At 33.9% G+C, this 16,851-nt stretch overlaps 1 protein-coding gene across 1 annotated transcript; it reads right to left on the bottom strand.

Moving 5' to 3' along the window:
* Positions 1-10,413: 10,413 nt before the first annotated feature.
* LOC114264746 (protein ROH1A) lies at positions 10,414-12,511 on the bottom strand. Its single transcript, XM_028205443.2, has one exon. It carries the CDS (start codon positions 12,447-12,449, stop codon positions 10,971-10,973), a length of 1,479 nt encoding a protein of 492 aa, XP_028061244.2. The 5' UTR covers positions 12,450-12,511; the 3' UTR covers positions 10,414-10,970.
* Between the last annotated feature and the right edge of the window lie 4,340 nt (positions 12,512-16,851).

The following is a 16,851-nucleotide window of genomic DNA, read 5'->3' as shown; positions in this document are numbered from 1 at the left end:
GTGCCCTTGTTTTTCACATTTAAAACAGGCTCCTGATGCACGGTAACAGACTCCACGGTGCCTTTTGCTACAAATATTGCACATGGGAGCTGTGTCTCGAGAAGAACTCGAAGTATTTGAGGAGCCCGTGTTTTGCTTTTTCAGAAATTTCTTCTTCGAAAAGAAGCCTTGTCTTTTGTTGCCTTTCCATTCTGTTACTGGCTTAGCTTGTCTGGCTATGTTAGCCTCTGATATGATGGCTCTGTCAAGCACCCCGATGTAGGTTTCCAATTTCAGGACATTCACCCTCTCTAGGATGTCATTGCGGAGCCCACCTTCAAAATGTCTTGCCTTCTTATAGTCCGTGTCAATTACATGTGGTGCAAACCTGGCCAATTCAGTGAATTTGGCCTCATACTCAGCTACAGTCATGCTATCTTGCTTGAGTTCCATGAATTCTGCCACTTTCCTATCCCGGACACACTGCGGGAAGTACTTGTCATAGAATATTTCTAGAAACTTCACTCAGTCGACATCCCTATGATTTTCTCGCATCAACATCCACCATCTTCTTGCTTCGTCTTCTAGCATAAAAGTGGCTAGAAGCACTTTCTGAGTCTCTAAATAGGGAAACACTTCAAATAATTTCTCAATGCCGAGGACCCACGCTTCGGCTTTCAACGGATCTAATCCCCCGTGAAACTGTGGTGGTTTCATTTTCTTGAATTCCTTAGTGAGAGCTATAATCCGGTCATCATTCTGATGATCTGGCACAGGTGGTGCCGGAGGTGGAGGTGGCGGGTGTGGTTGCTGCCACTGTTGTTGCCACTCCTGTTGTTGTCTCAAAGCTTCTGCCATTTCCTGTATCAGTCTTTCCATCCTGTCCATTCTGGCAGTTGAGGATTCTTCTATTTCATCTCCTCTGGTTCTCACCATCTGATTAAACTTGCATTATATTTTATACAAAAGATACACGCATATGCATGTAACAAGGAGCATACATTTCCAGGTAGTTTGCAATGCAAGTAATTCACAACTCATAACCTATAATTGTTCATACCAAAACATTTAAGCATATAATCAATGCTTCCAAATTCATATTTATCACATGAATGCATCCTAGATCTTGTCTAGACGCTTACTGCTCTTATTGGACAAGTGTGTGAGTTATTAACTCGTGCTCTAATTGTAACAACCCCCATACTGTTTATTGATTAATGACCGATTGATTACCGATAATCACCGATTACTGTTAAACGGAACTGATAATGACTGATAACTGACTGATAATTGAACTGACTAAAGTACTGAACTGACTGACTGAAATTGGAAAACCGAATTGATTGAGTATACGTTAGTTAAATTGCATCTTATCTGTTGACAGTATGATTATCTGTTCATGTTCATATGTTTAAACTGCTAATTGAAGGCCTTATCGGCGGCCGAATTAGAAACTGATTGATGTTTAATGATCATCATAATTAATGTGATTTTATAGTTCAATTATCTGAAAATTGATTAGGTATGATTAAATTAGATTAAAATAAGCTAATTAAAGAGTTGGACTTAATTACCGAATTGCCACCCTTAGTGGTCCACTCAAATACACACACTTGAGCCTTGTATACACTTCAATCAGAGCATTTCATCAGCTCATTTCTTGAGCTTAACCGACCAAGAGAGGGAAATGGAGAGGAATTGAGTTTTACCTTGTGAATTGCTTAGGGAATTGAAGGTTGATTGTTGCTTTGTGGTCCTACACTTGTAATTGAGGCTCTAGGTAAGAGAACTCAACCTTTATTGATGTGTTTGAGCTAGTTCTTGCATGATTCATGCCTCATTTGTAGAGCTAAGTCATGATTTGGGTCATTAATGGTGAATTGAAGCTCATTTCATGCATGCATGTTTGAATTAATGAGTTTTGAGTTGAATTCATGGTATAATGGTGCATGCATGTTTGAATTAATGAGTTTTGAGTTGAATTCATGGTATAATGGTGCATGCATGTTCATAATTTTGTGGTACCCCATGAGTTCATCTTGTTTTTGAAGGCTTGAGCTCTTTTGAAACAGCATTAAAGCTTTGAAAATGATTTAAGATCATGCATGTCATGTTTGAAGATTATTCTTGAAAATGATTTAAAATTGGTTTGAAATTGGGTTTGAATTAAACACCCTTGGGCTTTGATTTCTCAAATTGAGCTTTGAACCACGTTATTCTATGTGTTTATAAATGTTTTCCAGAAAATGAGCCCAAGAGGATCGGTTTTGATGCATTTAAACTTGAGTTTGAGCTTGGAGGTGCAATCTGGGTTTTCCAGATTTCGCACTTCCGCTCGAGCGGGGAAAGTTACGCTCGAGCGTGGAATCCGAGCGACCAGCATCCCTCTGCACTGTTTTGCAGTCCGCTCGAGCGGAGGATTGGGCGCTCGAGCGGAGTCATGTCTCAAGCTCGAGCGGGCGTCGAGCGGAGATTTCACCCATCCAGTACTTTTACAGTACGCTCGAGCGGAAAAGTTTACGCTCGAGCGTGTACCTTTGTTGCATGTCCGCTCGAGCGGGGAAACATGCGCTCGAGCGGGACTCTGTTTTTCTGAAAATGCTTTTAAATGTGCATCTTTGCATCCTCATCCCATCCTAGGCATTCTTAGGCCTAGTTTAAGACATCTTGATGAGGATATCGTTGTAGAACACACCAAGGCAAATTAGGGATTAAGTTATGATGTTTCCCAACTGTGTAGCTTAGTGTGTGTTCAACCTGTGAACTGTGTAGGGTTGGCAACTGGGGAGACACGCTCTAGCATACTGTAGCCCAGAACTCTGTGAGTAACAATTGTGTAAAGATATGTTCAACTGATATCTTTTGAATACTGAACTGAACTGTTTACTGAACTGGTATTACTGAATGAATGTATGTCCTTTATTTCTGAACTGTACTGTGGCATCCTTAGTACCTACGGTTTACTGTTACTGTTACTGTTACAGAGATCTCTGTCGGTTCCCTCGTGGAACCACTACTGTTTACTGACTGATGGCCATCATTACTGTTCGGTCTTTTAAGACCTACTGTTACTGTTATGCTAATGGATGTACCACATATGACTGTTTACTGTACTGAACAACTGAATGACTGATTGAAATGAACTGTTTTCATACCGTAAAGACATTCATTCTTAACCTCTTTACATATTGTGTTATTCACTGGGCTTTAGCTCACTGTTTATATATATATGTAGGTGTACAGGCACCAGACCGCAGCTAGGAGCGTCAGGGTAACTCCAGTTTTGTCAAGCCAGCCTATGTGCCTCACTGCGAGGTTCCGAGCCTATCTGTTAAGGCTTAGGGGTCTTTTACAATTCCCCCTTCTGTACTGTTTTACTGTTCTGTATAGACCGAGTGTTACTGTACTGTTATATAAGGTTGAGTCCCTAGTCTGAATGATTGTAAATATTCTGTATAGACTGTACTGTTTATGTATAAATGTATGAAAAGTCCTTTTGCATACAGACTGTCACAGCTCAATGGACACTATTTATTTACTGTATTGGCTTCCGCCAGGCCCTGTACTTTGTTTTACTGTATTACTGTTCTGCAGGCCTTCGGTAATCTCGGATTATTGGCCGGTTACGGTGCTAAACCCATAGGGCCGGGTTTGGGTCGTGACACTAATACCACTCTGTCACGACCCGAACTCGCGCCCATGGGTTAAGGACGTAACCGGCCAGTAATCCTGAGATTACCTATGGCCTCGAACCAAAATAGACATAAGTCAACAGAGTAGAGGGGCCAAACGGAAGCAATAATAAAAAACTTTGTCCATAGAGCCGTGCTTATATGCACTACAAAACAAACCAAACTCATATACGTTAATAACCCACGTCAAAAGTACAGTACCATAAAATTCTTTACAGACAGGATCATCTAATTAAGTCAACCCATGATAGACTATTTACAAATATACATAAAGTCCTTGCCGGCAAGACAAAATATAATTACGTAACAAAAAGGCAAGGATAGGTCTCAAGAGTGAGACGGAAGGCCGACTTCCTCAAAACTCGTATTTTTCCTAGCAGACTTCACTGGGGCTGGGTTTGGACTTCCCTTGGCTCACCTACAAACACATGAATGAGCGTGAGCGATAGCCCAGTGAATAATATCAAATACAGAAGTCATATAAACAATATGTAGAACAATGTACTCCAAACGGCCTTGGGCCCACTTCATATTCCTACTTAACATATGTACATTTATACAAAGTTTAGATCAAGTGACTGTAGTTCTAAACATATTGGCCTTTGGCCCATTCTGATTTCCATCTACGTCAAAACGGCCTTCGGCCCATTCATTTATGTCAAAACGGCCTTCGGCCCGTTCATTCTTGTCAAAACGGCCTTCGGCCCGTTCATTCTTGTCAAAACGGCCTTCGGCCCATTCATTCTTGTCAAAACGGCCTTCGGCCCATTCATTTGTGTCAAAACGGCCTTTAGCCCATTCATTTGTGTCAAAACGGCCTTCGGCCCACTCATTCATGTCAAAACGGCCTTCGGCCCATTCATTTATATCAAAACAACCTTTGGTCCATTATCTCTATCAAAACGACCTCTGGTCCATTCATTTATTCGTATCAGGCTTTTGTTCACGGTCCCACTTAGCAAATTCATAAGGCTTATAAGGGAATAACAATTGGACATTCACAAGCTTTCAAATATTGATATTACTCACAGTGATCGGCTTGTGGATTTGCCCTGGAGCTTGACCCTACACATTTCATGAACACAAAAGGGTCATTAACAGTTCAATCCGTTCCTTGCTTCACATGTTCCTCATTAGGCTTTATTCATATCTCATTAATTCATTTATAATGCTTAACATATGCCTAAGAGTGCTTACAAGTGAAAGAGAACGGAAAACAGAACTCAGAATGCAAAAACAGAATCTCAGAAAACAGGGTCCCCGCTCTAGCGTGGACTTCCCCGCTCGAGCGGATCCCTGGGACCTGCAAAAGTACTGGATATAGGAAATTTATGCTCGAGCGTTAAATCTGGCGCTCGAGCGGAGGGCCTCTTTACATGGCTCCCCGCTCGAGCGCGAACTTACCCGCTCGAGCGGAATCCATGCCTGCAAAAAGTTCTGGATGTCTCATTTTTACGCTCGAGCATGGACTTCCCCGCTCGAGCGGATATCAAGGGCTGCAGAAAATATACTGGGAGCACGTATTTCTCGCTCGAGCGGCAGTTCCCCCGCTCGAGCGGACATCAAAATCTGGGAATTCCAGATTGAGTTCTTGAGCTCCAATTCGAAATCTCAGCCTCAATGCTTGCATGCAATGGCTCAAATCTCAAATATAATCATACTAACATGGTACCAATGCAAGATTATAACATTATGGAGTTCAATTTCTTGATTTATCTACATGCATGTCTCACAACATGTCAAACTCAACATCAACATAACAAACTCATGCATTCAAGCTCATGTCTTCTCAAATTGTACATGGATTATACAAAACATGCAAATTCAAGGTACTTTCTTACATGCATGCACATAATGGCCTTCAATTCAACCAAACCACTTCAATTTCCTCATAATCAAACTAAATCATGTTCTTGACCATTATTTCAACTTGAATTCACAAAATTACAACTTAATATTCATGGATTCACTTACCTAGAGGCTTGATTCTTCCAATCTATGATCAAAACTTGAATAATCTTCAAGGCTCCCAAGCTTTGAGCTAAGTTTGCTCAATTCTCTTCTCTCCTCCTCTCTACAGCCGGCTCTCTCTTCCTCTCAATAGTCTAACTCAGATTTTGAGTTCATAAGGGCTAGAGGGGAGTGTAATGCTATCATACAACAAGGCCTATTAACATAATATTTCAATATAAAATATTTGGGTACTAATTCATCAATTAAATCGACTTAATCTGGCCCGAATAAATTTTCAATTAAATTTCACCGTAGGCTCTAAAAATTATGCCAATCACAATGGCGTAATCAATTTCGGGTTCCGTGACCGATAAGGCCTTCAATTTAATTTCCAAAACAGATTATTCAGACAGGTATTCCTACGGTGAACAGATAAGATTTCAAAATCACAAACATTCACATAATGACACATAAAATCATGCTAAACACATAATCATACTCAAATTAAGGACCAATTAGCATATTACGGGACAAGGGTATCACAACTGTGTTTTTTGAGAGAAAAAAAATGATTGTGTTTTTTAACTATCAATTAACTTCATTGCTTATTATGAGTAAAAGAGTAATGATTGAAACCCCTACAAAAAACTCCATCCCACATCATCCTATGTAAGAGAGAGAATGGGAAAAAAAAAACACAAACACACACACAAATACACATGGACTAATCACACAATTTAGGGGTCATGGGAATCCCAAATTGGGGGTCTCAAGCATTTTCCACATGTTATTGTATTTCCTTACACTCCGTTTTGATCACATTTTTGAACTGATTGTGTTTTTTTACACTCCATTTCAATCACATGATGAGAAAAAAAAAATTGTTTGGGTTGTGACAATCTTTGTGTTTCAACTATCAATTGACTTAATTCATTTTTTAATTTGATTTTTAACTCACTGTGCTTTTTGAAGAAAAAAACGGATTGTATTCATTAGGTTCACATAATGTACCCATTATTGATGATGATTAGATTGTATTTTGAAAAAAAAAAAATTGTTATTGATTTTTTTAACCCACTGCGTTTTTTTTTTTTTAAATATTGTGTTTTTTAATTATGAATTGACTTAATTTATGATTTGATTTTTAACTCACAGTCTTTTTTGAAAAAAAAAATGGATTATATTCATTAGGCTCACATAAAATATTCATTATTGATGATAATTAGATTGTATTTTGAAAAAAAAAAATTGTAATTGATTTTTTAACTCACTGTGTTTTTTCATTAAAAAAAAAATTGACTTTGTTTTTTAACTATCAATTGGCATGGGAGAAGTCAATGTGTTTTTAATCCATAAGTTTTGTGGGAGTTTCAATATCTCAATCTTAATATCTTAATTTTTTTGATTTAAATAAAAAATAAAAAAACTCAGCACTTATTGACTTCTCCCAAACTTTTTTGACTTTTTTCATACACAGTCTTTTCAACTTCTCCCGTACTTATTGCAGCCTTTTTCCACTTCTACCGGCAGCACATTTATCTATCTATAACACATAATTATTCACTTATTTTTTATACTAGAAGGACAAACTAAGATAAAGAGAAAGTTTCAAAACCTGTAAGTAATCTTTTCATTTATTTTTTTTTATTGTGAGAAAAATATGATCGTAGTTAGATAAACATGAACAGTCACAAAGAAAAAGTTTCAAAACCTGTAAGCAATATTTTTATTTATTTTTTAATGGTTCTTTTTTTTCATTTATTTTTTTTATTATGAGAAAATGGTGATTGCAATTAGATAAATATGAAGAGTTACAAAGATAGCATAACAACGATAAAACAACCAAACGTAAACTCAAATACTCAACCATTCTTTCCAAGTGTTCAGCATATCTACACCAAAAAAAAAAAAAAAAAAAATTGTGATTTGTTTTTTTAACTCATTGTGTTTTTTTTTTTAATTGTGTTTTTTAACTATCAATTGACTTAATTTATGACTTGATTTTCAACTCACTGTATTCTTTGAAAAAAAAATGAATTTTATTTATTATGTTCACATAAAGTACCCATTATTGGTGATGATTAGGTTGTATTTTGAAGAGAAGAAAAAAAATTGTAATTGATTTTTTAACTCATTGTGTTTTTTGAAAAAAATTTACTGTATTTTTTAACTATCAATTGACTTGATTTGTTATTTGATTTTTAATTCACTGCATTTTTTGAAAAAAAAAAATTGGATTGTATACATTAGGTTCACATAAAGTATCCATTATTGATGATAATTAGATTGTATTTTGAAAAAAAAATTGTAATTAATTTTTTTAACTCACGGTGTTTTTAGAAAAAATTAATTGTGTTTTTTAACTATCAATTGACTTAACATTGGTGCTGTTTGGTGTAGCTGTTAAAACATATTATAGATTATAACTTAACAGATTATAGATTATGACTTTAATCAGAAGCTGTTAATCTGTTTGGTATAACTGTTGGATTATAGATTTAAGTTACTGAGTAGTGTTTGTTAAATAAGCTGTGAAGTAACTTTTTCAATTAATTTTTATTTTTTATTATTCACTATTTGTCTACATTTTTCATAAAAAATAATAATAATATTTTATAGTCTATTTGGGTCTTTTTCTATTTTTAAAAAAAATAAAACATAAAAAAATCTAAGAGTATAACCGTGAATTAACATATTCATAGCAGAAACTGATAATCAGAAGCAATGGGTGAGCAGCTTCTCAGAATCAGCTTTTTTGACTTAAAATAAGTTGTTAGAATCAGAAGCTGCTTGAAATAAGTTTAACCAAACAGTCCAAAACAACTTTTTAAAAGCCAGAAGCCATAAGCTGGCTCAAAAAAGCCCCACCAAACACCCTTATTGTGGTCGAAGACATGATTGGTTCAATAAATCTCCCCGTTCAAGATAAATGGATAGAGTTTATCTTGTGATGTCAACCATAATATTTGAATAATATGAGATCAAATATAGGAAATTATAAAATTTATTATAAATAACTTATTCTTATCTTTTCAAACACAATATTATAATTCTAAATTTTTATAGTATAATGGAGTTGGAATGATTAAAAGATTATTTTGCCTCATGTCAAGATCGTGCCTATGCATTTATTATACCTGCAACAACAATGCTACGTTAACTAGATTGTGCACCATGCTTGACGTTTGTTTTAAATATAGATTGATCTACAGGATGTCTATATCTTTTAGACGGTAAAAATATATATATATAATATGTAAGTATAACATTTTAACTTTATTACAGTTTATAAATACATAATATATGTGCTGTTTATCAATTATAATACTAATTATCATGTTGACAATGCAAGAATGCTGATAGAAGACCCACAACAATTTAGATTTTAGTTATAATATATTTTATTTATTCGGTGAATTTTGAACAAATGTAATAAATTTTTATTTTTATTACTTTAATTATAAAATGTCAATATTTTCTTTTAAAATTATGTATATTTTATGTTAATAATTTAAAAATATTTTTGATATAATCATAAATAAAATTAATCTAATCCCGTATATAACACTGGTATGCTAGTTCCATATGAACCAAACCAAAAGGCAATAGGTAGTATGACATTAGCCCGAGTCATATTAAATATTTTTTTGCCGGCCACTACCAGATCATCACACTTAATTGTTCAAAAGATGACATTATTAATGATAGACTGTGGAAGACACATCATTTGTGAATTATATATTTTAGTTAAAAAATTATTATAAATTATTATATCATTATTTTTTATTTTTTATATATATTTTTAAAAAATATTAAAAAATTATTAAAATAATATATTTTTAAATGAGATTTTATATTTAGAAAAAAATATGTAATAGTTTTAGGAGATTGTCACCTAGTGCCCTAATTCAATATGATTGATTAAAATTATAAAACTCAATACTTTTTGTTAAGTTAATAAAAAATAACTTAATAAATGTCAAGTGTTTAGTAGCATGGCGCAATACTCCTAAATCACCTAATAATCTCTCTTATATTTGGATCACAATTTCCCATCAAGGTAGTTGTAAGGTCAAACAGTCAAACACCAAAACCAGATATTTTGCAGCCAGCATTTGGATCAAAGTACTAATTATAATCTGAATTTTGGTATTGAATTCTTACCTTTCCCTTTACTTCATGACTTCAATACATTACCAAACTCATATGGGAGTGTTTAGAAAACATGTAAAAAATAATTTTTTAACTTTTAACTAAGTTTTTGATTTTTTCAAAACAAATAATTTGAGAAGTTGATAAAAGGTTACTTTTGATTTTTTTGATTAATATTTATTTATGATATTAAACCACAATGAAATGATCAAACTATCTCCATTTAATTTAAAATATTTACAATTTCGCCCACGTAACATATTTTGACTCATGAGGGGTAGAATTGTAATTTCACTAATGACTAAAAATCAACTTTCCAAATGTCTTTAAATACAAAAAAAAAATTACATTTTTACTTTTGCTACAAACTTAAAAAAGTGACTAAAACCTATTTTCCCAAAGACCAATAATCTCCTTAGGAAAATCATAACTGAGAAGTCCACAAGTGTTGTCAACTGAGAGCCTCTCAAATGTACATTTAAAAAATAGTCTGACAAACACTTCAGTTGCTTTCCATATAATATAAGGGGTGGCATCAATTAGGCTGAGGCCAAAAATCTTATGCTCAAGTTCTTCTCATAAATTTTGAAAATTAAACAATTGCTTCATAACAAACATCAGATGAACTACACCACAATTCTGGAAAAAAACAATTCCCAACCATTTTTATTACATAATTCAGCTTACAGCCAAAAAAAAAAAAAAAAAGAAAATAAAAATAGCTATATACATTTCTTTTCAAATGAAGGGGGAAAAAAAGCTTATGCTTTTAACAAAATACAATAGACAACAAAAAAAAACAATAATAAAAAGTATGTAGATGTCACAAAAATAAAATAAAAACAAAAAATAGCAGTGAATGCTTCAAAACCACCTTAGTGGCTTAAGCTCTAATTCTCTAAGTAAGACCCATCACCAATGCTACATAGGCTCTAATGTATCCATAAAACATTAGACCTAGAAACATTACAAATACATTATATACCCCAAAACGGGTTAATGCCCACTTGAGAAAAATTTCAACTATTCTATACATAGAATCTGATCACAAAACTGGACAAACTCTATGATTGTGCCTAATTTTATATTCAGATTGTGTGCGCTTATAATTTTTTCCAAAAATTCAGACCCATTAGTCTCTGTGACTCCAAAAACACATGTACAACCCAATTATTGCTATTTGAATGATCTCTCTCAATAGAGAACTGGTGTAGACATTTTGCCAACTTGATCAAGAACATCAAGAACCTCAGCCCTGCTCCTCACAATCCTATGAAACACCTCCCTCACTTGTTGCTGAAGTGGCACCAATTCATCCATTTTCTGACAAATCTCCGCCAGCTCGGTCACCTGCGCCGCCACCTCCTCCACCTTCTCCGCCTCCGCCGGGAACTGAAAATTGTCCGCGAAATCGACCAAAGACTGTGACACTTTCTCCATCCTCTGAATCTCCTCCAACAACCCACAAGTCCCCTTCTTCTCCTTCTTCTTCCACTCCTCCCCAATCTTCTCCTGAAGCCCAATCATGGCTTGGGCCCAGACCAACTGCCTCGGGACCGGAAAATGGGTCGCAAGCCCAGTCCTCTCCTGACACGGAATCGCCGCCACCAAAGCCCACATCACAAAAACCAGAACCGTGCTCATTATATAGACCGGCAGGGCCAGACCGGTCGGTTCGCCGCCACGTGGCGCGACGAGATTGGAGGACATGGCTTGGATCTGTTTCGAAGCGGACCACGATTTCGCGACGGTCCACGACAGGGACCGGAAGGTTCCGGCGGTTCGGTCCTTGTTCACGGAGGCTCCACCGCCGCGCCGACCGAACGACCATGAACGCTCCGTCGACTTGCCGCCGTGGCTATTGTTCTCTTTGTCATCAAAAGTCATGGAAGTAAGGAGCGTGTTGAGAGACTTTTTGGCGCGCCTGACGTGTCCTTCTCCAATTGGTCGTTGCTCGAGAGCCGTGACGCCGATTTGAGCCAGCTTCTGCCAGTGGCACACGAGCTCGACGCCGTGAGTGATTGCATTGCAGACGTCTAGGGCTTTGACGGTCCGGTCCAGGAGTTCGGGGATGAGGCGGTCCAAGGGAGGTTTGGCGAATTGGGTCGGATCGCGGCCCATGATGAGAACCGCCTTGAATTCGGCTTCGCAGCAGAGGAAGGCGTCGAGGAGTTTCCGGAACCAGGCTATGGAGAGGAGGGTGTCCGCGGGCATCAAGGCGGAGTCCGGGGAGGAATCAGCGGCGGTGGGTGGTGGTGGTTGAGTAGTGACTAGATCGGAGAAGCGATCGACGACGTGTTTCTGGAAGAGTTCGAGATCTTCGAGCTCTTGCTCGTGATTGACGTCCATCGAAACCACCTGGTTTCGGCGGATGCTAATTCGGTTGAGGAACGAGCCCTGGTTGTCCGTTGCCGGCATGGTTGAAGTTTTAGAGAGAGACTGTGTGGAACGAGATGATTTTGAGGATGTGAGAGAGAGAGAGACAGACAGAGGGGGGTAGGAGAAGTGTCTTTCAGGATAGGGAGAGAGAGAGAGAGAGAGAGAGAGAGAGAGTATTTTTAGAGAGAAAAAGGACGAAGATGATTTTGACGATGATGAGAGAGAGAGAGAGAGAGAGAGAATAGGGGAAGGTGTGGAATGGGCAGTTATAGAGGTCCGCAATTGGGTGGTCATTATTAGCTCGTCTGGTACGAGAGACCGTTTCTTCTTCCTTTGTCTTGGACGCTGACTGGGCTGTTTTCCTCTTGTCTATTCCCACAAACACCTTTTGTCTTGTTCTACAGTAATCGTTGGGTTTCGCATGAATTAAGGTTGAATAGTAATTAAAAAATAAAATAATTTTTTTAATTTTAAATTAATAATTATCACATTTAAAATATAATTATTTTTTTTATAAAAATTAAAAAAATTATTTAAAAAGAATAATTAAAAAATCAAAAAAGCTAAAACCACCTCACACCCCCAAAGAAACCCACAATTACAAGTAAAGAAAAGCTGTGAGCCTAGACTTTTTGTTGCGCTGACCGTGAGCCTAGACTTTATCAGCCCATAAATTGAACAATAATCGTACACATCGGGGAAGGAATATCATAAAAAAATCTTCATGAAAATTCTGTAATCATTCAATTAGTTTGTAATATTTTTAGATTGTTTCATAAATATTTTTTATAATATTTTTTTATAATACATAATTTACAATACATAACATTATTCTAAATTGAATTGATGTAAAGTGAATTTATATATGTACATATATATGAATGGTCAAAAATCTTATAAAGTCATAGTTATCAATTTAAAATTTAGTTGAAATATCAATAAATTTTAAAATATGATCTTATGAATTATTTAGTCATTTTTTTATGAATTCAAAAGTTCAATTAAAATGAAAATTACACAAAAAGGTTTTGGGTTTAATTTTTTAGAGATAAAAGTGGGTTTCTCCAAAGGTAAAATTACACATTTAAGCAATCCGTGCTATAGAGGTTTTGGATTTTCCTTCTCATGGAACAAATCTCACTTTACGAATAAAAATGTAACACTTCAATGTAACACTCTAATAACGTACCATTCCAAAGTAACATACTAAGAAACTCTTTGGTGTACTTTTCTCAAACGTAACAACGTAACACTCAAAAAAAAAATTTTACTGTATTTTTTTTCCAAATGTAACACTCTAATATAATACACACAAAAAACTAATACACTCTAAAAGAAATTATTAGCGTACGTTTTCCAAACGAAACACTTCAATATAACACACAAAAAAAAAAAAAAACTTATTAGTTTATTTTTTCCAAACATAACACTCCAATCAATGCAATTCCAAACGTAACATTCCAATATAACATACTCCAATTTAACATACACACACACACACAAAATACTTTAAAACTCTTTAATGTACTTTTTTTAGATGTAACACTCACAGTTTGAAATTTTCACATTTATCTAAAACTTACTAACGAATTTTTATACTCCTTTTGAAATGATTTAAAGAATCTCACTTCCTTTATTTAGAGTGTTACGTTTAAAAAAAGTACACTAAGAATTTTTTTTTGTATTACATTCCAGTGTTACACTAAGGGTGTTTTTTTGAAGTGTTATATTGGACTGTTAAGTTTGACAAAAGTATAAATATTTTTTTTTGAAGTATTACATTGGAATATTTTATTTGAGCGTTACATTGGAGTGTTACAATTTTAAATTATACATTTACTCAAAACTTACTAAAGAATTTTTGCACTCCTTTTAAAATGTTTGAAGAATCCCACATTCTTTTGGAATCTTTGAAAAATCTCATATTTTAAGTCATTTTTATATTCATTTTGAAATGTTTTTTCAAATAAAAAAGATTCTCATATAAAAATTAATTCCAAATTTGCGTCTCATAGATTGTGTACTTTACCTTTCTAATACAAAAGAAAAAAGAGAAGGAAACATAATAAAAACAAGAGTATAATCGAAAATCTAATTTTTAAATAATATATTAAATATATCATTTCAAAATTAATGAGACTAATTGGTCAATAAGAAAATCTTTGGGGCTAAATGGATTATCATTCCTTAATATGGGATTTGTAGATAAATTTTTCTTAAAATTTACCTGAATGTATTTGTGTGATAGGGATTAAAGGTTGTTTTGGAAAGTAGATTAAAAACTAATTTTTTGACTTTTTTTAAAAAAATTTAAAAAAATCTGTAAAAAATGTAAAAAGGTGATGTTATTCAAAATAAGTTCAAAATCAAAAAATAACTTTTAATATTTTACCCAAAAGTGGCCTAAATTGATGATATGTGATGCTTATAAGTAAAATGAATGTGATCTACTGATTCATTTTTATATATAAATTCTGAATTTATAAGTTTAGATTTGTAATTTTGTTGGTGAATGATTTTTTTTTTTTATAAAATTTAATTTTGTACTGTTACTGTTAAAAATATAACACCTACTACAAATTGATACTTGGAACTTTTAAAAACTAATTTTTTGACTTTTTAACTTTTTTTAAGCTCACATTATATCTCTATTTTTTTCAATTTTTTTCAAAAAAAAATTAAAATGTCAAAAAGCCAACTTTTAACCTACTTTCTAAAATAGGCTAAAAAATTTAAAAGTTAAAACTTTTTTATTTGATTTGGTTAAATATATAATTTTTCAATTTCCTTGTTATTGTTTATAGATTTGTGTAAAGATGTTTTTATTCTTAATATTTTGCTAAATTTCATTGTGCCCTTTTATTTTTTATATATATATTTTTGTTCTTAGTAAACTTTTTATATTTTATTCTGCCTTTCTTTTATAATATACTTTTTAGATGTAACTAAAATTTATAATATTTGCAAAAACAGTTAAAAATTCTCATAAAAAAAAAATCAATACATAGTTATTTTCTCTGTCGTGAACATTTTTTTTTTTTATAGATTTTTTCACAATAATTATACTTTTTAAGTATATTTTAATTAGTTTGACTAAAATAAAAAAAAAAAAAAGAATAATGCTTGGGATCCCCTTTTGGGGGTCACCCCCTCACCCCCCCATTTGCCACGTGGCGGGTGGTGATTGGAGGAGCAGGAAAAAAAAGAAAAAGAAAAAGAAAATGTAACCAATGAGAGAGAGAGGGGGTCAAAGGGGGTGGGAGGAAAAGGGGGGATGAATCATTGTTGAAAAAAAAATTCACTAAAAATAAAAATCAAGAAAAAACAATAAAGTAATTTTTAAAATCTATAAAAAAAATTATATTATTAACTTAATTGTCTTGCCAATGCAGGAGAGAGCAAAGCAAAATGTTGAGAAGTTGGGTAAACCAAAATGGCAATTTGGTGGTTCCATAGTTAATAATGGCCTTGAGTTTACCACTATTTTTTGTTGCTTACCAGAGTCGAAGCTTGGTTGCGGCTTTGAACGAGTCGTTGAGAACCACATACCAAAAAAAACACAGTTACACAGTCACATGTCATCCCATTATGGGAAAAAAAATAAAAATGGAAAGGAGTGAGTAGTAGTAGTCTATTTCAGTAAATTGTATAATAATAATGGTGTTCTTTCTAATAAAAATAAAAAAGTAAATTATAAATATATTTATGAATCATTTTAAAGATTATAAATTTGTTTATTTAATAGAATTAATGAAAAAATAAATTTTTTAATTAATTTTATATCTATATAATAAAACAACTCTGTTTTTTTTTTTCCTTGATGGGACTTTTGTTCCGTTGTCAAAATATGGACCCTTAGATTTAATTCAATCTAAGGGCTCACAATGTATCACTCACCCTCTATTTGGTCCAAAATATGAACCATTTTCAACACGCACCCCCTCTCTCTCTCTCTCTCCCTCTCACACACACGCTCCTCTCATCTCTTTTTTATTTCAAATTTTGAGCACACCTCTCTCTCTCTCTCTCCATCGAACGTGCTTCCCTGTCGGAGCCCAACCCTTGCCGACGCGACCGAACCCCAAACCCCCTATTAGTCTCTTCATCTTCTCTCTTCATCTCAATCGTCATCAACAGTGGTAGCCCCAAACCCCCTTCAATATTGAACATTAGCTTGAATGGAGCCACTGCAAAAGAGATTAGAGAGATGGGAGATTTAGAGATGGGAGTCAAAAATGTATGTATATATATGCATTTTTGTGTATTATATATATAATTTTATATATGATTATGTATGTATATATAAAAGGTTAAGATTTAGATATTGGAATATGTATGCATATATATGAGATTGAAATGTGAACATTGAAATGCTTAGAGATCAGCCCTGGTTTTTTTTTTTTTTAGTTGTCATCTATGTATATGTATTTCTGTGTATTATATATATAATTTTATATATGATTATGTATGTATGTATATATATATATATATATAAGGTTGAGATTCAGAGATTGGAATATGTATGTATATATATAAGGTTCAAATGTGAACATGTTGGATAATTTTCACTGTATTTAAATAAATAATTCTGTTGTGTACTTAACAACGACTAGAATATAAAAGAAATAAAGGAAATGAGAGAAAATGTTTGATTACAAAAAATCAAACTAAAAATAAAAATAAACAAATAAAAAAA

This window comes from Camellia sinensis, chromosome 11, assembly GCF_055761805.1.
Source record: "Camellia sinensis isolate YWXY chromosome 11, ASM5576180v1, whole genome shotgun sequence".
Classification (NCBI taxonomy): domain Eukaryota; kingdom Viridiplantae; phylum Streptophyta; class Magnoliopsida; order Ericales; family Theaceae; genus Camellia; species Camellia sinensis.
The sequence above is the reverse complement of the archived record's forward strand: the minus strand, read 5'-3'. Positions and strand labels throughout refer to the sequence as shown.

Coding starts and splice junctions, on each gene's coding strand:
- LOC114264746 (XM_028205443.2), bottom strand. CDS start 12,449: ATGACCACCCAATTGCGGACCTCTATAACTGCCCATTCCACACCTTCC.